Genomic DNA, 21,776 nt, shown 5'->3' with positions numbered 1-21,776 from the left:
TTTTTGGTTGCTTAGCTTTCTGAATAGCTCTCTTAGCCTTAACTAGACATGGCAAATGATATTTCATATCCTCAGCAACTGCTTGTAATGGATAAGACGAGCACACAAGATTGCTTAACCTGAAACGTAGTATTTCATTACTTGTTTCTAGACCAATGTCTTTTAACTGAGTCCCCATATTTTTAGATGATACATCGTGAAGCTTACTCTCTGTATCTTCTTGGCAGATTACACATTTGTGTTTTTGGTAGAAATGTTCTCGGGCATTCCTCTGGGAAGCTGTACTACATGTAGCCATTGCTGAATCACAGGCAGAAGGTCGTCATCTCTTCTTCTTACGTACAGTTATAGCATCTCCTGAACTTGATCGTTTATCAAATCTAGCTCTTGCACAAATACCATTTTTTAACAGTTCATTGGCTGAGGCGCCATGTAGTCGACTGTTTAGAGACTCAAATTCAGACTCACCATACATACAACGTTCACTGGATGTTGTGATCAGTTTGCCAGTGGCTTGGATTGATGGGTTTTTAATATAGTTTTCGTAGTCCCATGACCCTTTTGTTTGGCATATGAAGCAAAGTCCAAAATCTGTTTTAGACCTCTTTTTTGGTGGAGGATCTTCCATAGTGTGATTAATGTTTTTTGAGCTATTCACTATGGGTCTTCAAAATGGCTCCTCTACTTCATGGTCCTTCAGGGTTCTTACGAAGATAGAAAAAACATTAATACATAACATTAGTTTCAGTAACAAAATTAAATAGCAAAATGCAATGCATCTAGTGCTGGACATACAGTACGGTCTATAGTACAAAAAACTATTCAACCACAATTGTTTTTTCGTATATATATGGATTCCATCTAAATTTCATCTAATAATTTTGATCTCTAGATGGCAAAAACAGATTCCTCATGTAAAAGAACATATAAAACAACCTTTTAAATATGTTTTTATCTGCTCTGGTTCCAGTGATTATGGCAAAAAGTATATATTATAATTTTATGGCGGCCATCTTGGATTTGGTCATTTTTCCGACAGTAATTAACAGTTACAAAAAAATTCCCACAAAATCAAGTGGTAGCTCACTTTTAACAAACATTTGATACGAAATTACACAAGGGCATACACTATTAAGCAAAGTCAAGGGAGGTAGCATTGACCAAGACACTTTGACACTTCTGTGGGTGGCTGAGGGTGGCGCTGCCTGTATGTGGAATCTCACTTCTTCACTCACTCACTCACTCACCCACTCACTCACCCACTCACCCACTTACTCACTCCAAATGCATTCATGTCTAAATTTATATATTTTTAACAACCACCTGTATCTCTGTTTCATCTGTCTGTCTGTATTTGTATGTGTGTGTGTGTGTGTGTGTGTGTGTGTGTGTGTGTGTGTGTGTGTGTGTGTGTGTGTGTTTCCCGGTTCACTCACCCACCATTCATCTTAATCGTTAGCCTATATTCACCTCAAATACTCATCCAGTCATCTGCCTTTCCCCATTCAATCAGACTTTTGTAATCAAAACTCTTCTTCTGCCTCTTCCTCTTCCTCCTCCTTCTCGTCCTTCTCTTGATGTTGATGGCGTTTTTGTTGCAGTAGAAGTAGTAGTAGTGGTAGATGTTATTGTTGTTGTTGTTGTCTCTTCTTCTTTTTCTTTTCCTTTTTTTTTCTTCTTCTTTTTCTTCTTTTTCTTCTTTCTCATTATTTTCTTCTTCGTCTTCTTCTTCGTCTTCTTTTTCATTTCTTTATTTTTTTTCTTTTTCTTTTTCTTCTTTTTCTTCTTTCTCATTATTTTCTCCTCCTCCTCCTCCTCTCCTCCTCCTCTTCCTCTTCCTCCTCCTCCTCCTCCTCCTCCTCCTTCTCCTCCTCCTCCTCCTCCTCCTCCTCCTCCTCCTCCTCCTCCTCCTCCTCCCCTTATCTATTGCTCAATCACCGCTCATTCACGCTCTTTTTGAATACTTATTTCGTTGCTAATCGTCACATTCAGAGCTCCCTTAATTAAAAATACACGCGTCGGTTTGCTTTGCTTCGTCATTCCTTTCTAAACATTCCTCATTTTACATTTCTCACACACCATTTTTTTCCCTTGAGTCATGCCACCGACCATTTCCAGTTTCCAAGCATTTTTTTTTCAGTATCCCCCCCCCTCCCCCCCCACACACCTACGTACCCCCCCTCCCCCCCACCCACACAATCCTTCTCCTGTGTCTGTGTCATTCCACCCGAAATAACAGCCGCTCCACCTACTAGTTCACTCCTTCCTTCCTTTGCCAAGTCATTCCACTTAACTAGCCCGTTCATTCCACCCACCAACTCATTCCTTTTTTTTTTTTCCCAAGTCATTCTAATCCATCAGCATATGCAATCCACCCATCCAAGTCCCTTCCTCCCTTCCGAGCTCATTCCACTCCTTTAGCCCATGTAGTTCCTTCCGTTCCCAGGTCATTCCACTCCACTAGCACATATAATTTACCCATCGATTCACTTCTTCCCTTTCGAAATCATTCCACTTTTCCTGCACATGTAGTTCCTTTCCCGTTCAAGCCATTCCACTTCACCAGCACATTCAATCCACCCACCAAGTCACTTCCTTCCTTCCGAATTCATTCCACTCCACTAGCACAAGTAATTCACCCACCAACACATGTATTCCACTTCACCGGCATATTCATTCCACCCAGCGGCACATTTAATCCACCCAGCCCTCCTTCCACTCCTTTCACAGCCGCGGGGTCACTGTACCTGGATGACGGCGTGACCCCACATGACCTCACCTCTGGTCCCACTGAGGAGCGCCTACAGATGAACGCCACCGACCACCAGCTGACGGTCACACGGGCCATCCCACCAGGGGGCGCGGCGGGGGGACTGTGCTCCGCCGCCACCCCTACGTACTCGACGGTAGTGAACAGCGTGAAGGTGTACGGGGTGGACTACGTGGTGGGAAAGGTGAGTGAACGGTGAACGGTGAAAGCTAGATATCGAGCAAACAAGGTACTGGGATTTATTTCAAGGAGCGTAAGCAACAGAAGCGCCGAAGTCTTCCTCAAACTATATTTAGCATTAGTTAGACCTCATCTTGATTATGCGGTTCAGTTCTGGTCACCTTACCATAGAATGGATATCAAAATGTTAGAATCGGTGCAGAGGAGGATGACTAAGATGATTCAGGGGTTAAGAAACTTGCCATACGAGGAAAGACTCAAACAGTTAAACTTGCATTTTCTAGAAAGGCGAAGGGTGCGTGGAGACATGATCAAGGTTTATAAATGGATGAAGGGCTTTAATAAGGGAGATATTCATAAGGTTTTGTTGGTAACAACCGGGTAGGACACGTAGTAATGGGTTTAAACTGGATAAATTCAGACTCAACAGGGACATAGGCATAAGTTGGTTTACTAACAGAGTGGTGGATGAGTGGAATAGGCTTAGCAGTCACGTGGTGAGTGCCAATACAATTGTCACATTCAAAAATATATTAGATAAATTCATGGACAGCGATATTAGGTGGGGTTAGATTCACGGGAGCTTGGGTTCAAAGGAGCTGCCTTGTACAGGCCTACCGGCCTCTTGCAGGCTCCTACGTTCTTATGTTCTTATGTTCATGTGAACGGAGGGGGACGGGGAGGACGAGGAGGATTGATAGATAGATAGATAGATAGATAGATAGATAGATAGCAATAAAAAAGCATTAATAAGAGAAATTATATACCTCTGCGTTTTAGGCTATCCATCTTTCATCTTCTCTCTCTCTCTCTCTCTCTCTCTCTCTCTCTCTCTCTCTCTCTCTCTCTCTCTCTCTCTCTCTCTCTCTCTCTCTCTCTCTCTCTCTCTCTCTCTCTCTCTCTCTCTCTCTCTAAATAAAACACTCTCTCTCTCTCTCTCTCTCTCTCATTATCACCATCACCATCCTCCCTCCTCCTCCACGAATATCGCCTTCCACCACCACCACCACCACTACCACCATCCTCCCGCCAGCTCCACCAACGCATTCAGCCCACACAGATTCTAATATGGAAAAGGAACGAATACTCGGTGATTCAGACCCCTTGAGGGCCCTTTTTACGTTCGAAAGGAAAGTAATATGATCGAGATTGCGAGGACAGACAGACAGACAGACAGACAGACAGACAGACAGTGAAAGTGATCGACATTGATTTATAGATACAGATATGGCAGGTAGACTGGTAGGGGGAAATTGTATTATAAAGAAAGAAAATTTGTAGGTAAGGATATAGATTTTTTGCACCAAGGACACCAGCGCAAGGAAAAATAAAACTAGAAAAAAAGTCCCCTATGTTGCTGCTCCCCAAAATATAAAGTAGAAAACTTCCTAATTCAAAACTGAAGATCGAATGAAGAGGTGTCTTGATACTCCTCTCTAGTAGGTGTTTAAGTCGGAGGCAGGACGGTATGCATACGAGGGAAGGCTGTTCGAAAGTTTACCAGTGAAAAGGATGAAATAACGGAGATGTTGATTAACTCTTGCATAAAGGGTTTGGACAGCATTGGGATTAGTGTATAAATATCATGTGCAGCGGAGTGGATGACATTCACTTAACAAACTCAGCATGAAAATATTGTTAGAAGATAGAAGGAAAGGCAGGTAGGTAGACTTATTGATTGATGGAAAGGCAAATAGCTCAATAAATGAATAGATTGATAGATATATAAACAGATTGATAGATAAAATAACTGAGTGATGGATATAATGACATATACTGATAGATAGATAGACAGACAGACAGACAGACAGATAGATAGATAGGCAGATAAACGAACAGACAGACAGACGAACATATGAGTAGATGGGAGGTAGGAATATCGAGATAAGAAAATGGGAGAGACTGAAGTGAGGTGCGTGAAATATTCAGAGGCAAGGTTTCTACTCTGGATGAACACGAATATGGGTTTTGGTAATCTGTCTGCCTGTCTTTCTATCTGTCTGTCTGCGTCTGTCTGTCTGTGTGTGTGTGGCTCCCTCCATATCTCACTGTCACCATAGCAACGCCGTTTTTGAAGTTATTCGTTTTCTATACTTTTCCTTTCCTTTTTTTCTATTTTTTACTTTTTCTTATCCTTTCCTTTTGATGGCTTTTCTTCCCTTAATATCCTTTTCTCTCTTTTCCTTTCGTTTTTTTCTTTTCCTTGCTTTCTTTTTTACCTGCTCTTATTTTCTTTCCTTTCCTTTCCTTTCTTTGCTCTTCTTACCTTTTCTGTCTTTTCCTTTCTCTTACATTCACAGTTTTTCTTTCCTCCTTTCCTTTATTTCCCTTTCCTTCCCTTTTATTTTTTTATACTTTTCTTTCCCGTCTTCTCCGTTCATTTTCTTTTAATTTTTCTTTCCTTTCCCTTAATTTCCTTTCGTATTCTTTCCTTTCCCTATCTTCACCCATCTTCTTTCCTTTTCTCTCCTTTTTTTGTTTTACAACAAAGGAGACAGCTCAAGGGCACAAAAAAAGGAAACAATAATAAAAAAACGCCCGCTGCTCGCTGCTCCTATAAAAGAATCAAAAGAGGTGGCCGAAAGAGAGGTCAATTTCGGGAGGAGAGGTGTCCTGATACCCTTCTCTTGAAAGAGTTCAAGTCGTAGGCAGGAGGAAATACAGATGAATGAAGATTGTTCCATAGTTTACCAGCGTGAGGGATGAAAGAGTGAAGATGCTGGTGAACTCTTGCATAAGGGGTTTGGATAGTATAGGGATGAGCATGAGTAGAAAGTCGTGTGCAGCGGGGCCGCGGGAGGGGGGGAGGCATGCAGTTAGCAAGTTCAGAAGAGCAGTCAGCGTGGAAATATCGATAGAAGATAGAAAGAGAGGCAACATCGCGACGGAATTTAAGAGGTAAAAGACTATCAGTAGGAGGAGGAGAGCTGATGAGACGAAGAGCCTTAGACTCCACTCTGTCCAGAAGAGCTGTGTGAGTGGAGGCCCCCCCCCCCCATACGTGAGATGCATACTCCATACTTCCCTTTCCTTTTCATTCCTACTTTTTAACTTTCTTTTTTTTTATCCGTTCCTTTCCTTTCCTCCCACTTCCTTACCTTCCGTCTCCTTCTCTCAACTTTCCCGTCCTTTCCTTTTCTCTCTATCTTCCCTATCCTTCATTTTTCTTTCTTGTCTTTGTCTTCTTTCCTTTCCTCTTTTCTGTCCTGTCCTTATATTTTTCCTTTCGTCTTGTCCTTTATTTTTCCGTCAATATATTAACTTTACCCACGGCGTATTGTTTTTAGTGTTTCGGCAATATATCAGTTTTCTATCAATTACAAAAGTTTAAGTACAAGGTACAGTACCCTAAATTACCGTAGCAAAATATTGTGCGATGTAAAAAATTGCTTGTTTTGTAGGATAACTTGTTAGTAATTTTGTTTCATCTTCCATTAGAGAAAATGTACATAGTAAAAGAGAGAGAGAGAGAGAGATACCTGAACATTCAATCAATACCTATCATGGTGGGGACACGTTGAAAAGATAATTTTAGCAATATGATTCAGCACTCTGATGAATGGGATTGGTATCTGTGATATGCTCAGAAGCTTATATCGCGAGGGTCGGGGGGGGGGGGGGGATTCAGATGCACAGCCCCCCTCCTCTTACTCTTCAGTTACATCTTTTCACTTTCCTTCCTTGAGCGATCGACTCCCTTCATGAGGTTAGGTATAAGGAGTTAAGCTAAATATATTGCATTGGGATTCGATAGATTTGCGCCCCTATCACAAACTCTTCATTCCAAACTCTTGTCATATCTCCCTTCCGAGCCCATTTTACAAGATCGCCCTCTTTTCGGTTATATTGCAAGTTCTTTCCTTTCTTATTATTTAATTATCTCTCAATTATCAGGCCATACTGGAAGTTTTCCTTTCTTAGACCATATTACAATTTCTCCCTCCCGTTTCCGTCTACGGGGCCAGTAGGCTTTTTTGATGGGGCCTGATGGTCGGCCCCCAGCCCGTTGTGGTGGTGGCAAGTGTTCATAGTAGCGCCATCTTGCTTGGCTCATGCTGCCCCCCCGGAGCTCGTCAATGACCATTTCTTTTAGAGGGAGAATCTAGAGTCCGCGTTGATTTGTGGTCTTTGCGACAGCATGTGGTAGTCTTAGGCCACTCGACGGTGACTGAAAAATCCCAGCTTGTGGCACTGGGCTAGGCACGAACCCACGTCGTCCTGGACGCGGCGCCGTCACGCTAACCACTCAGCCACTGCCTCCCCCCTTAGACTATATTACGACTCTCCTCCTAGACCATATTACAAGTTTTCCCTACCGAGGCGATATTACAAGCTTTCACTTCCCTCCCTCTCTGGACTATATTACAGACTCACTCTCAAGGTCATATTTCAGGCACCCCTTTCATTGGCTACATTACAAACTCCCGTTTCATATAAGCTGTCACTTCCAACAAGTTTTTCTTCCTTATCAGAATCTCTCCCTTATTATACCATATTACAAGTCCTACCTTTGTAGGCAATCCCTGCGTCATCACTTTCAACAATGTAATTCGGCCAGACTCCGTTTCCTACGATCTCAACATTCCCTACGTTCCCTACGATCAGCTCTCCTACCACTTTTATCTGTCAGTGATATCATAGTGCATATTAGACTTATGAATTTTATCTGTTAGTAATAGTATGGCGCAGATTGGCCAATAAAAAAAATAATGAGAAAGAATATATGTTCAGTCTAACGAAGGCGAAAAATTGGTTAAAAAATGAAATGTTATTGTTTACGGAGTTGGTTGGAATTTAGTCTTTTATTGCTGTAGTCCACCCTCATTTGCTCATTAATATATGTACGCCACTGGGTATGCCTAATGAGAGAGCGTGTACGGTTTAGGCCTATAAACACACACACACACACACACACACACACACACACACACACACACACACACACACACACACACACACACACACACACACGCGCGCGCGCGAATTAAAGATACCCTAGAGAACTCGTTTGAAAAATATGAAATAGAAATAACAGAAGAAAAATATGAGAGCAGGATTCAATTTCCCTTTTAATCTACCGTTTTGTGCCTCCCGTTACCGATCTCTCCACATTTTTCCGGGTTTTATTTTGTTTTCCGATTTATTTTCTATCGTTCTACTTCTCTCGTCGGGGTTGATTGATTTTACTTCCGGTTAATATTCTCTTCTTTTTAATCATCCCGCGCCGTCTTCCGCTGCTTCGTTTTCATGATTAATTTATCCTTTAGCGTTATAGTTCCCGTATAGCCTGAGGTTTTTAGATTAATACTGATGGATAGATACTTTTGTAGATAAAAAGGTGGATTGATAAGTAAATATGTAGATGCTAGATACATTCGTAGATAAAAATGGTAGATTAAGAGGTAAATATATAGATGATAGGAACATTCGTAGATAAAAAAAGGTAGAATAAGTGGTAAATATGTAGATGATAGGAACATTCGTAGATAAAAAAAGGTAGAATAAGTGGTAAATATGTAGATGATAGGAACATTCGTAGATAAAAAAAAGGTAGAATAAGTGGTAAATATGTAGATGATAGGAACATTCGTAGATAAAAAAAAGGTAGAATAAGTGGTAAATATGTAGATGATAGGAACATTCGTAGATAAAAAAAAGATAGAACAAGATTTAAATATGTAGATGATAGGAACATTCGTAGATAAAAAAAAAGGTAGAATAAGAGGTAAATATATAGATGATAGGAACATTCGTAGATAAAAAAAGATAGAACGAGAGTTAAATATGTAGATGATAGGAACATTCGTAGATAAAAAAAAGGTAGAATAAGTAGTAAATATGTAGATGATAGGAACATTCGTAGATAAAAAAAAGGTAGAATAAGTAGTAAATATGTAGATGATAGAACATTCGTAGATAAAAAAAAGGTAGAATAAGTAGTAAATATGTAGATGATAGGAACATTCGTAGGTAAAAAAAAAGGTAGAATAAGTGGTAAATATGTAGATGATAGAACATTCGTAGATAAAAAAAGGTAGAATAAGTGGTAAATATGTAGATGATAGAACATTCGTAGATAAAAAAAGGTAGAATAAGTGGTAAATATGTAGATGATTGAACATTCGTAGATAAAAAAAGGTAGAATAAGTAGTAAATATGTAGATGATAGAACATTCGTAGATAAAAAAAAGTAGAATAAGTGGTAAATATGTAGATGATAGAACATTCGTAGATAAAAAAAGGTAGAATAAGTGGTAAATATGTAGATGATAGAACATTCGTAGATAAAAAAAGGTAGAATAAGTGGTAAATATGTAGATGATAGAACATTCGGAGATAAAAAAAGGTAGAATAAGTGGTAAATATGTAGATGATAGAACATTCGGAGATAAAAAAAGATAGATTGAAAGTTAAATATATAAATGAGAAAAACATAAATATATATACAAAGTTGCATTCATACAAGCACACATACATACACACATACGTATAGATTTAAATTGTCAATGAGGTGGTTAGGAAGTAAAATAAAATAAAAAAACTATTCACTTCAGTCTTTCCTCCCTCTCTTGCTCCTTTTTTCACGCACTCAACTCCCTCCCACATTTCTTCTTTCACTGCCTCCCTCACTCCCCATTCCTCCCTTCCTCCCTCATTTCCCGACTCATTCCTTTAATCACTCACTCACTAACTTATTCTTTCAATTACTCACTAGTTCAGATGCTAAGCGTTATGTAGCGTCCAGCCACGAGCCTTGTTATTCCTGTTGGGAGGGTCGCGTGTTAAAAGATGTTGAGTAATGCAGAGTAGCCATCAGCGTAGGCGTGGGTAGAACAGTTTCTTAGGGAAATAATAAAATAATAGAAAGCATGAAAGACAGAACACAGCCCTGCGGAACACCACTGTTGATAGGTTTAGGGGAAGAACAGTGACCGTCTCCACAGCAGAGATAGAACGGCTTGAAAGGAAACTGGAGACGAATGTACGGAGAGAGGGATAGAATACGTAGGAGGGAAGTTTAGAAAGCAAAGATTTGTGACCGACGGTCAAAAGCTTTCGAGATATCTAATGTAACAGCAAAACTCTGATCGAAACGGCTAAGAGATGGCCAGGAATCAGATAGAAAAGCAAAAAGACTACTATAAAAAATTGTAGAGCGCCACTTGCAGAATCCGTACACGTGATTAGGGAGATCAGAATTTGATATATGCTTAGGATCGTTCGTGTTAAAAGCATTGTTTCAAAAGAGTTATATTAAGACAAAAAAAAAAAGCTATTGGACGGCAGTTTGTAGGATTAGGGCGGTCACCCTTCATAGGCACAGCCTGTATGTAGCCGTACATGCAGGCAGGAAGGAAAGATAGATGTTGAAAGGCTGATACGTAAGAGTTTGACCAGGTAGGACATATCTCAGCCCAGGCATATATCGGCTTTTGTTAAATCAGCTTCCTGGAGGGTAGGCGTTCTGTATCGTCCCCACCAGTTTTTGCCCCCTCCCAGATGTCATCCATATACAATGGCCTGTCCGCCCTCGTATGAATTTTGTATCTCATGTATGTGAGGTTCTACACACAGTCCTTTTGGACACACTAGAGTCAAAGACTTCGTTTCGTAAACTCCCCCCCTTCCACTGACAGTTTTCTACCTCATAAATATATTCCGCCGCAATGTAGCCTCTTTTTTTTTTTTTCCTATCGATGTTTTCATGCTGACTGCTCTTTTGACCTTACTAACTGCATGTCTTCACTCCTCCCGCCACCCCGCTGCACACGACTTTCTGCTCTAGCTCATCCCTATGCTATCCGAATCCCTTATGCAAGAGTTAACCAGCACTGTCACTCGTTCATCCCTCACACTGGTAAACTCTAGAAGAGCCTTCCGTCGTCTGTATTTGCTCTCGCCTACGACTTCAACTCTTTGAAGAGGGAAGTATCAAGACAACTCTCCAAAGGAAATCGACGCTCATTTGGCCGCTCAAACCGTCTTCATATTGCTGGAACAGCGCTCAGCGTTTTTTTTTTGTACTCCGTTTTTCTATCGTTTGAGCTGTTGTAAAAAACTCATTCACTCACTCATTCACTTGCCCACTCATACTCACTCACTCACTCACTCACTCACTCACCCACTTACCCACTCATTCACTCGTTCACTTACCCACTGCTCATGCTCACACGCTCACTCTCTCACTCACCGTCACCACAACAATGGCCCTTTTTAGCTCTGCATATAAATAGTTTCAGAATACTTCCACGGCGGATGAATGAGCTCGGAGAGCGGGAACACATGTATAGTCTGCCCCCCTCCCTCCCGCAGTCCCCTGAAAAGAAAGGAGAATTATTGAATAAAAACTAAATGGAAAAAGTTATGTATAGGCAACTCCGTAACTATGGGAGCGGCGTGTGTGTGTATGTGTGTGTGGAGGGGGGGCGGAGGAGGAAGAATGAGGGGTGGATTGCGGTGGGGATTAATTTGTGACTGGATACTAAGAAGCGTCGTGAGGTGACTGATGACTGGCTTGTGGTGCGTGGTTGGTGATGAACGGTGTGGTGAACGAGACCTTTAATGGTGAATAATGGGGGGCGAATGATTAATTGAAACCCTTAAAAAAGGTGAAATGATAAGGTGTTCGATCCTTTTCCAACAGTATATGGGTCTGTAGTTATCTATCTACGTGTATTTATCTATCCATCTATCTATCAGTCTGTCTATCTGTAACTATCAATCTTTCTATCTATCTATCTATCTATCTATCTATCTATCTATCTATCTATCTATCTATATCTATCTATATCTCTATCTATCAACCTTTCTATAAATTATACTATATTGATGTTGATATGTCATTCTTTGTTTCTTTATCCATATCAATCAATATCTCTTTGAAAGTATTTACCTTTTTATATATGTATGTATGTATGTATATATCTACCTACTTAGCTGTCATCTCTATGCCTCTGTCTTTGTCTCTGTCTGTCTCTCTGTCTATTTTTCTGTCTGTCTCTCTGTTTACCTCTGTCTGTGTCTGTCTCTGTCTGTCTGTATTTGTCTTTGTCTGTCTGTCTGTATTTCTGTTTGTCTGTCTGTCTATTATTGTCTGTCTCTCTCTCTCTCTCTCTCTCTCTCTCTCTCTCTCTCTCTCTCTCTCTCTCTCTCTCTCTCTCTCTCTCTCTCTCTCTCTCTCTCTCTCTCTCTCTCTCTCTTGCTCTTGAAATAAAACTTACATAAAGGGAGGAGAGGATGGAAATTCAGGTGGTGATTGAGTTAGACATTCGAATCTACTTACTAATGGTTTTCCTCCTCCCTGGCTGGAACGAATTATATCAAGATCGTGCTAGTGATTACGGCGGCGGCGAGGGTGCTGCTGGTGGTGGTGATCAGATGGAAAGGGTTTGATTGTGATGTGATTTCTTTCCATTTCATCTTCTGCTCTCTCTTTTGATTTTGGTGTGTCAGGGTTTCAGTAGTTAGGTTAAAGGGGAAGGGTCTAGGAAGGCTTTGTTACGTGTACTGGCGGCGGCTTGGTTTGGCTGGTGTGGTTCTTGTTGTTGATTGTTTTAGAAATGTACGGTTGTTATTATTAATCATATATACATTTCTATTTTTCTTCTTCTTTTTCTTGTTCCTTTAAATATTAGTGCTGCTACCACTACTACTACTACTACTACTACTACTACTACTACTACTACTACTACTACTACTACTACTACTACAACTACTACTACTACTACTACTACTACTACTACTACTACTACTACTTTTTTTTTCTACTACTACTACTACTACAACTACGGGCCTCCATCTATTAGAGTTGCGTTGTGAGCGGTATATTTTCTCATATCCTTTCACAAAGCAATTCATTACCACCCATAATGACTGTGGCCGACAACCATCTTTATTTAATATTACAAACTTTACTAAACATTTTATTTTTAAGCTAACAGAGCTTGTGGTTGATACGACTATCAACCACCGTCGCCTCAAAGTCCAGGTCAGCAATGCGGGTGGTTTTGGGTGCAGGTGATCTGGTTCCTCTCAGGCAGACCAAGGCTGACCTCAGGAGGGAGAAGGACAGCCTGCATCTCATCCAGGCGACCACACTGCTTCTTGGCTGTTGTTTCTTATCCGCCAGTGTTTCAGCGAGTCTTGCGTAGAAGCTCTGTGCCCTTGGTCCCATCCCTCCTGCCGTCGTGAATACTACCGGGGTGAAGGAGCCCTGGTCCACATTCTGTATTCTTTCTTCATATGCTCTGTTCTTCTCTTGTTCGTTTCTTCTGTGGGCTGCATTAAGGGTCAGGTCTCTGTGGCAATGGGCCATGGGATCAAAGATCCTTATATCAAAGTATGCCCTTTGTCCACGAGTCCAAAACCCTCTGGCGCTAACATCCACTCGTGCTTCGTTCGAAACATTAGCGGTGCGTCTGGCGAGGTGTTCGCCTTGCAGAGGGAGCAGCATGGGTTCCACAGTCACGTCGTGGCAGACTTCTTTCAGCATCTGAGCTGTTACGTCTCTTACTTCATCATGTCTGATGCAGACGAAACCTCCTCTCTTGCATGTCATGGCATGATTTTGGTTGAAGGGTGAGCCACAGTTACACATGTTTGGGAGCCCATCCACTGGCCAGCCATACCTGAGGGCAAGGGCATCAGTAAATTCTTTTTTGTTTAAGTTGAAGCCTTTTGCCCTGATAGGTAGTGTGGTTAGCCAGTTTGAAGCGCCCACTTCCTGTGCAATATCTGTCCTCCTCCTTGTGTCTTCTGGGAGTTCTCTCATTAGGTCACTCAGAGTGTCTCTCTGTTTTCCTTCTCTGTTTATGGAGATTTCATTCCTTAGTGACCTAATATCTTGAGGGTTGTCTTCACCCCTTTCATTTTGATTGGTAATATATCCGGTCAAGGAGGCTGTGATTCGGATTGAGTTCCCGAATTCAGACTCAGCCAGATTTTGCGGGTTGGTGATGCCGAGCCCACCCATTCTTGGCGGCAACTCCAGCAATCTTCTCTCCTGGTCACTGGGACATCTCCCATTTCCTATCGCCGGTATGAAGGTGTTTCTGATAGCATCTTCCATAGGTTTTAGTAACGGAGCAACATCAGGAACTGTCCTCATGAGGTAGTTCCATTTATGCTTGACACCGTACGTAAATGCTGCGTAGGCTGCCTGCGGTTCTGTTTTGGCGATCTCGCTCAGTCTCTGCAGTTCGGACTCCCAGCGCTTTACAGCCGTTTTCACATATTCGGTTCTGTATTCAGCTGTTCCAATGGCTGCCCCGAGGTGTCTTTCTCCAGTCACTGACAGTTTCACGTTACTGCCCTGGAATGCTGTTTTGGCCCGATCGTATGCCTCTGGTTTTACAATCACCACAGACTTCTACTACTTTTTTTTTTTTTACAACAAAGGAGACGGCTCAAGGGCAACAAAAAGAGTGTAGAATAAAAACAGCCCGCTACTCACCGCTCCCATAATAGACAAAAGTAAAGCGTGGCCAAAAGAGAGATCAATTTCGGGTGGAGAGGTGTCTTGATACACTTCTTGAAGGTCAAGTCATAGGCAGGAGGAAATGCAGACGTAGGAAGGCTGTTCCAGAGTTTACCAGTGTAAGGGATGAAAGAGTGAAGATGCTGTTTAACTCTAGCATAACGGTTTTGGACAGTATAGGGATGAACTAGAGTAGAAAGTCGAGTGCAGCGGGGCCGCGGGAGAGAGGGAGGCATACAGTTAGCAAGTTCAGAAGAGCAGTCAGCATGAAAATATCGATAGAAGGTAGAGAGGCAACATGGCGGCGGAATCTAAGAGGAAGAAGACTGTCAGTATGAGGAGGAGAGCTGATGAGACGAAGAGCCTTTGACTCTACATTATCCAGAACAGCTGTGTGAGTGGAGCCCCCTCACACATGAGATGCATACTCTATACGAGGGCGGACAGGGCCCTTATATATGGACAGCATCTGTGCGGGGGAGAAAAACTGGCGGAGACGATACAGAACGCCGAACCTAGAGGAAGCTGATTTAGTGAGAGAGGAGATATGGAGTTTCCAGTTGAGATTTTGAGTTAAGGATAGATCGAGGATGTTTCGTGTAGAAGGTGACAAGTGAGTGTTGTCGAAGAATAGGGGATAGGTGTTGGAAGATTGTGTCGAGTTGATAGGTGAAGAGATTGAGTTTTTAAGGCGTTCTGCAGCCTCCAATCTGGACTCTTGTAATTCTTGTTGAGAAGGTCTTCTATCAAGAGAAGTTGAGAAATGCAGAGTAGAATCATCGGCGTAAGAATGGATAGGACATTTCGTTTTGAAAAGATCATCAGTGAACAGCAGAAAGAGAGTGGGAGATAGAACAGAGCCCTGAGGAACACCACTGTTGACAGGTAGGGGAAGAACAGTGACCGTCTACATCAGCAGTGATAGATCGGTCAGAGAGGAAACTGGAGATAAAGGTACAGAGAGAAGGATAGAAACCGTAGGAGGGTAGTTTGGAAAGTAAAGGTTTGTGCCAGACCCTATTAGAGGCTTTTGATATGTCCAGCGCAACTGAGAAAGTTTCACCGAAACGGCTAAGAGAGGATAACCAAGAATTAGTTAAGAGAGCAAGAAGATCGCCAGTAGAACGCTCCTTTCGGTACCCATACTGGCGATCAGATAGAAGGTCAGAAGTGGAAAGGTGCTTTTGAATCTTCCGGTTAAGGATAGATTCAAAAGCTTTAGATAGACAGGAAAGTAAAGCTATAGGACGGTAGTTTGAGGGATTGGAACGGTCACCCTTTTTAGGCACAGGCTGTATGAAGGCGTACTTCCAGCAGGAAGGAAAGGTAGATGTTGATAGGCAGAGGCGAAAGAGTTTGTCCAGACAGGGTGTCAGCACGGAGGCACAGTTTTTAAGGACAATAGGAGGCACTCCATCAGGTCCATAGGCTTTCTGAGGATTGAGGCCAGAGAGGACATAGAAAACATCATTCTCAAGAATCTTAACGGGCATAAAGGAGTCAGAGGGAGGGTGATTAGGAGGAATGCGCCCATAATCGTCCGGAGTGGACTACTACTACTACTACTACTACTACTACTACTACTACTACTACTACTGTTACTGCCATTGCTACTATCAACGTCTTTGTCATACTGAATACGGGAGTGTGAACCAAATTAGACACGACCATAATTCTAGTAAATTAAATATGGTAAACATTCTCCTTAGAGTTTATTACCTCCACCGCCACCGCCACCACTCCCTGCGCCTCCCTTTTTCTTTTTTTATACCTCCTCTTTTCTTCTAGTTTTGTTATTCTCTTGTATATTCCTTTTCCTCCTCCTCCTTCATGACCTCCTAACTCTTTCTCCTTTTTCTCGATCTGTTACAATCCTCTTTCTTCCTCCTTTTGTCCTCCTTTTCCCTATTGTCTATTTTTTGCCTTTCTTCTTTACTCGTTCTTAATTTACTCGTTCTTATTCTTCTTGTTTTTTCATTTCTTCTTGGAGATGAGATGCATGATTTCTCTCTCTCTCTCTCTCTCTCTCTCTCTCTCTCTCTCTCTCTCTCTCTCTCTCTCTCTCTCTCTCTCTCTCTCATAAGAACATAAGAACGCAGGAGTCTACAAGAGGCCGGTAGGCCTGTACGAGGCAGCTCCTTTGACCCTAAGCTCCCGTGTATCTAACCCCACCTAATATCGCTGTCCATGAATTTATCTAGTCTATTTTTGAATGTGACAATTGTATTGGCACTCACCACATGACTGCTAAGCCTATTCCACTCATCCACCACCCTGTTTGTAAACCAATTTTCGCCTGTGTCCCTGTTGAATCTGAATTTATCCAGTTTAAACCCATTACTTCGTGTTCTACCCGGTTCTCTTACCAACAAAACCTTATGAATGTCTCCCTTATTAAAGCCCTCCATCCATTTATAAACCTCGATCATGTCTCCACACACCCTTCGCCTTTCTAGAGAATGCAAGTTTAACTGTTTGAGTCTTTCCTCGTATGGCAAGTTTCTCAACCCCTGAATCATCTTAGTCATCCTCCTTTGCACCAATTCTAACATTTTGATATCCATTCAATAGTAAGGTGACCAGAACTGAACCGCATAGTCAAGATGAGGTCTAACTAATGCTAAATATAGTTTGAGGAAGACTTCGGGGCTTCTGTTGCTTACGCTCCTTGAAATAAATCCCAGTACCCTATTAGCTCGATTTCTAGCTTGAATGCATTGTGCCCTTGGACGGAGATCAGAGCTCACTAAGACCCCTAAATCCCTCTCGCACCCAGACCTGCTCATGAGAGTGTCATTTAAGCAATAGTTATGTGAGGGGTTGTTCCTACCTACACTCCGAATACTGCACTTCCCTACATTGAACTCCATCTGCCATTAATCCGCCCAGTCATACAATCTGTTGAGTTCACCTTGGAGAATACTAACGTCCTGATCCGACTCAATTACTCTACCGATCTTGGTATCATCTGCAAATTTACTAACATCACTACTAATTCTTGTATCTAAGTCATTGATATAAATAATAAACAAAAGTGGACCTAATACCGAACCTTGTGGGACCCCACTCTCTCTCTCTCTCTCTCTCTCTCTCTCTCTCTCTCTCTCTCTCTCTCTCTCTCTCTCTCTCTCTCTCTCTCTCTCTCTCTCTCTCTCTCTCTCTCTCTCTCTCTCTCTCTCTCTCTCTCTCTCTCTCTCTCTCATCCTCTTTCCTACTACTTCTCTTCCCTTACTTTTACTCTTTTTTTTTCCCTCTCATTCCATTCTCCTCCCCTACATCATTCTCTACTTCATTTTCTTTCTCCTCTTTTTTCCCTTCGTTCACTTCATTCTCCAAATAATTTTTCTTCTCCTCCACCACATTTTCCATCTCCTCTTTCCTCTCCTGCGCCTCAATCCCCACCTATTATATTCGTATGCTCCCCTCCTCTTCCTTCACCTTTTTATATCCTCTCCACCTTATTCTCCACCTCAATCTCTTTCATCCACCTCATTATCCACTTCCATCTCTTTCCCTTTTTTCATCCGCCCATTCTCCACCTCCAATTTCTTCTCCTCCATCTTACTCTCTACTCCAAAATTTTTAGTTTCCACCCTCGTCTCTATCTCATTCTCTTTCCTCTCTTTCACTTCATTCTCCACCTCCTATTTCCTTGCCTCCACCTTACTCCACCCCAAAAGCCTCTGTTTCCACCTCATCCTCCATTTGATTTCTTTACCGCTTTCACCTCATTCTCTAACTCTTTATTTCCTATCTTCTACCTTACTCTCTCCCTCAGGCTCTTCCCCTTACACCTCCTTCTCCATCTCAATCTCTTTCTGTTCCACCCCCAATCTCCATCTCATTCCATTACCTCCCTTTCACATGGTTCTCCACCTCAGTCTCACCCATGCCTGTTCTCTCCTCAGGTCACGGCTCAGGGGCTGACGATCACCAACTATACTCAGGATGCAGACACGGGCGCGCTCACCATCCAGGGTTTAGCGTATGACTGGTGCGTCGCCTCCCATCTCGTAGTGACCTGGGACCGTGAAGCCTGAAGGAAGACGAAGAAGGAGGATAACTAAAGGAAAAACAGAGGATGGTGTGGATTGAAGCGAGTTATCAAGAAGACGTGAAGAGGGGAAAGAGAGGGAACCGGAGAAGAGAAAAAGAGGTGAGATAAAAGAAATTGGATAGTGTGAAAGAAGGGTAAGGTAAAGTAGATTACGTGGGTAATTAGGATGGACTAGAAGAAAATATATTAAAGGAAGGAATATTGACCAGTGATAAATGTAGGCAAAGAGAATGACGAACAGTTGGAGTAAGAAGAAAAGGAATAGAAATGATGTTGAATGAAAAGAGTGTAAAGAGACAAATGAGGACGAAGAGAAAAAGAAGAAAACGAGATTGAAATTGACAATATGGAGATCGTGAACAAAACAGAAGGGAAGCTGACAAAAAAAGACACCAAAGAAAACGTTAATAAGAAGCAAACAAAGCAGAAAATGAAGGATGGTCGAAGAAAACAAATCAAAAAGAAAACGAACGAAATAAAATAAAAAGAACCAGTCAATGGAAAAACGAGGGGGAATAAAAAGGGAAATATATCATAAGGAAAATGAAGAAAGTTAATAAGAAAACAAACGAAAAAGAGAGCGAGGAAAAAACGAAATGAATGAAAACAGAAACGAAGGAAGAGATAGAACAAACAAAAAAAGTGAAACTCTACCACAATGAAGAAGAAGAGGAGGAAAGAGGCGGGCAGAAGGGAAGAAAGACGGACAGACCACAAGAAAACAAGGCAGCGGTAGGCCACTCACACCTGCACTACATCACCAGGTGAAGGCCGTGTTCAGTAACGTTTGTAGAAGTAGTTAATTAGCCACTAACTTGTAGCAATTTAGTAATCACAATAATTGTTGTAATTTAGATAATCACCTGGCAATTAGTTATTCACCCATATTACCTGATTAGCTAATTGTATGATTCATTAAGTAATCACCTATACTTGTATATTCGCTAGTTACCTGTTGTAATTATTTAGTGATTCATATGTAAGTTGAAATGAGCTAATCACCCATTGTATGTACTGAACTAGCTAAACACCTGTAGCACTAATGAACTAATCCCGCCTGTACTGCATGTTGTATCAGGGCACATTGTATCCTCTACCGTGTTTAAATATATCACTGTGTATGTGTGTGTGTGTGTGTGTGTGTGTGTGTGTGTGTGTGTGTGTGTGCGCTCGCGCGCGCATGCGTGTTTATCAGGTGTTATTTGTTCAGGTGAATTAATAATTACTCAATTACCTACAGTTAATTTGGCGCATCGACGAGCGAGTAAGGTAATTTAGGGAACGCTTAATTGGAAGGGAGAGTTGTAGTGTGTGTGTTGACAGCATTTTGCAGTCTATTTGTGTTTATTTTGTACAATTTCCCATTAAGAGCTATCCTGTATCTTCACTCATTATTCTTGCTAATAAACTCCGCAGTGGCTTTCTTTCGTTTGTATTTATGTATATCATTAATGCTGTTCAGCTTCCAAATGAAACATTTATCATTTATTTTCACTTCTGTTGCGTTCACTGGTAACTCTGGGACATCTTCCTTCGTCTGTATTTGTCTATATGCCTGTCTAATTATCCGCCTTGCTCTGTTTATATAGCCGTCCTTTCTCCTTGTGATTCATTTTCTTTTAGGAGATTTATTTTTTATTTTTTTACATCTGGCCTATAGCGCCGGTAGGCTATTATATTGGGGCCTGATGGTCGGCCCGAGCCCGTCATGGCGCAGGCAATTGTTTATAGTGGCGCCATTATTATTGGCTCATGCTGCCTCCCGGAGCTCATTCTTGATTTCACTTGCGCTGCACAGCTTCTTCTAGACTCCGGGTTGATAGGCGGTCTTCTGGACGACATGTGGGTAGTCTTAGGCCACTCGGCGGTGACTGAAAAATCCCAGGTGGTTAGCGGCGGATTCGAACCCGCATCATCGACAGCGCGGCGGAATGCGGGGCCGGCACGCTAACCACTCAGCCACCGCCTCCCCAACTCAGTACTCAGATATCGATGAAACGCAGACTTATATCTCTTTCGGTGTCTTATGTATTCCTTTTATTGTAGCAGAGTGTTGTTTTGTTGTTATTATTTTGCTTAGCTATAGTCTCTCCTCTTTTGCCGCACCGTATTGAAAGCATATTATCCTTGCGCATGTGCTAACGAGTGCAACATAATAAAGTAGACGATAGTATAATGTATATTCATAAACAGTATATCCAACAACTGAATGATCATCGCAGTGCCGGTGCGCCTATGCAGAACAACTAATTGAGTGATATTAGCGTGCAGGTTACGTGCATGAATGTTTAACGACTGACGGAATCGCAATGGGTATATTTTTGCGGCGCTCATAAAACGTCTACTATTTTCACGTTCCGTACAAAAATGTACCTATGGAATTTGGGTATATGCGAATCCTTTATTTCAGTACTTTAGCCTAAAATACCTAAAAAATATAACGTTATAAAAAAATCCAGATCTAAATTAATCCAATCCAAGTCAACAGAACCAAGTCCAGCATAACTTTGCCATAACCAAACCAAGCCAAACCAGCCAACCCAACCCATCTCATCCCATCCCAGCCTAACCAACCAACCCAACCCAACCCAACCCAACCCTACTCAACCCAACGGAACTCGCCCCCAAAGTATATCTAAACCAAAGTATACCCTAACCAAACAAAGTACACCCTAACCTAACAAAGTATACCTTAACCAAACAAAATATACCCTAACCTAACAAAGTATACCCTAACCAAACAAAGTATACCCTAACCAAACAAAGTATATCTTAACCTAACAAAATACCCTAACCAAACAAAGTATACCCTAACCTAGCAAAATACCCTAACCAAGCAAAGTATACCCTAACCTAACAAAGTATACCCTAACCTTACAAAGTATACCCTAACTAACCTTACAAAGTATACCCTAACCTAACAAAGTATACCCTAAACTAACCTAGAAACAACAACCCTACCCAGTCCAACCTAACCTAACCTACCTTACCTAAACGGATCCCATTCCACTTAAACCCAACCCAGCCCAACGTAAACCAAACCTAACTATGCTATCTCTTCTTTTCCCTCGTGATGGTAAATGAAAGGGCGGGTTTCTCTTGCGTGTAACACTCTCTGTGATCAAAGCAGATTAGAGAACGAATTTAATTAACCATGTAATTTTCTCTTGATTGATGTTAACAATTCTCCTGCAGCTGCTATTTGTTGTTTTAATATGACCTGTTTCCATGTTTGTATTTGGTGTGACTCTTTATTTCGTGTGTGTATGTGTGTGTCTGTGTGTGTGTGTGTG

General features: G+C 41.7%; 1 protein-coding gene across 1 annotated transcript in view; it reads left to right on the top strand.

The window, feature by feature from the left end:
• Positions 1–19,903, top strand: part of LOC126994775 (uncharacterized) — a 28,138-nt gene extending 8,235 nt beyond the window's left edge. The window contains exons 2-3 of the mRNA XM_050854049.1: positions 2,731–2,954; positions 18,335–19,903. Of these exons, the coding sequence (XP_050710006.1) occupies positions 2,808–2,954; positions 18,335–18,466 (279 nt within the window). The 5' untranslated portion in view covers positions 2,731–2,807 and the 3' untranslated portion in view covers positions 18,467–19,903. The remainder of the gene's footprint in view (positions 1–2,730; positions 2,955–18,334) is intronic.
• The last annotated feature ends 1,873 nt before the right edge of the window (positions 19,904–21,776 follow it).

The sequence above is a fragment of the Eriocheir sinensis genome, unplaced genomic scaffold, assembly GCF_024679095.1.
Source record: "Eriocheir sinensis breed Jianghai 21 unplaced genomic scaffold, ASM2467909v1 Scaffold870, whole genome shotgun sequence".
NCBI lineage: Eukaryota > Metazoa > Arthropoda > Malacostraca > Decapoda > Varunidae > Eriocheir > Eriocheir sinensis.
This window is presented reverse-complemented; position numbering and strand designations above follow the sequence as displayed.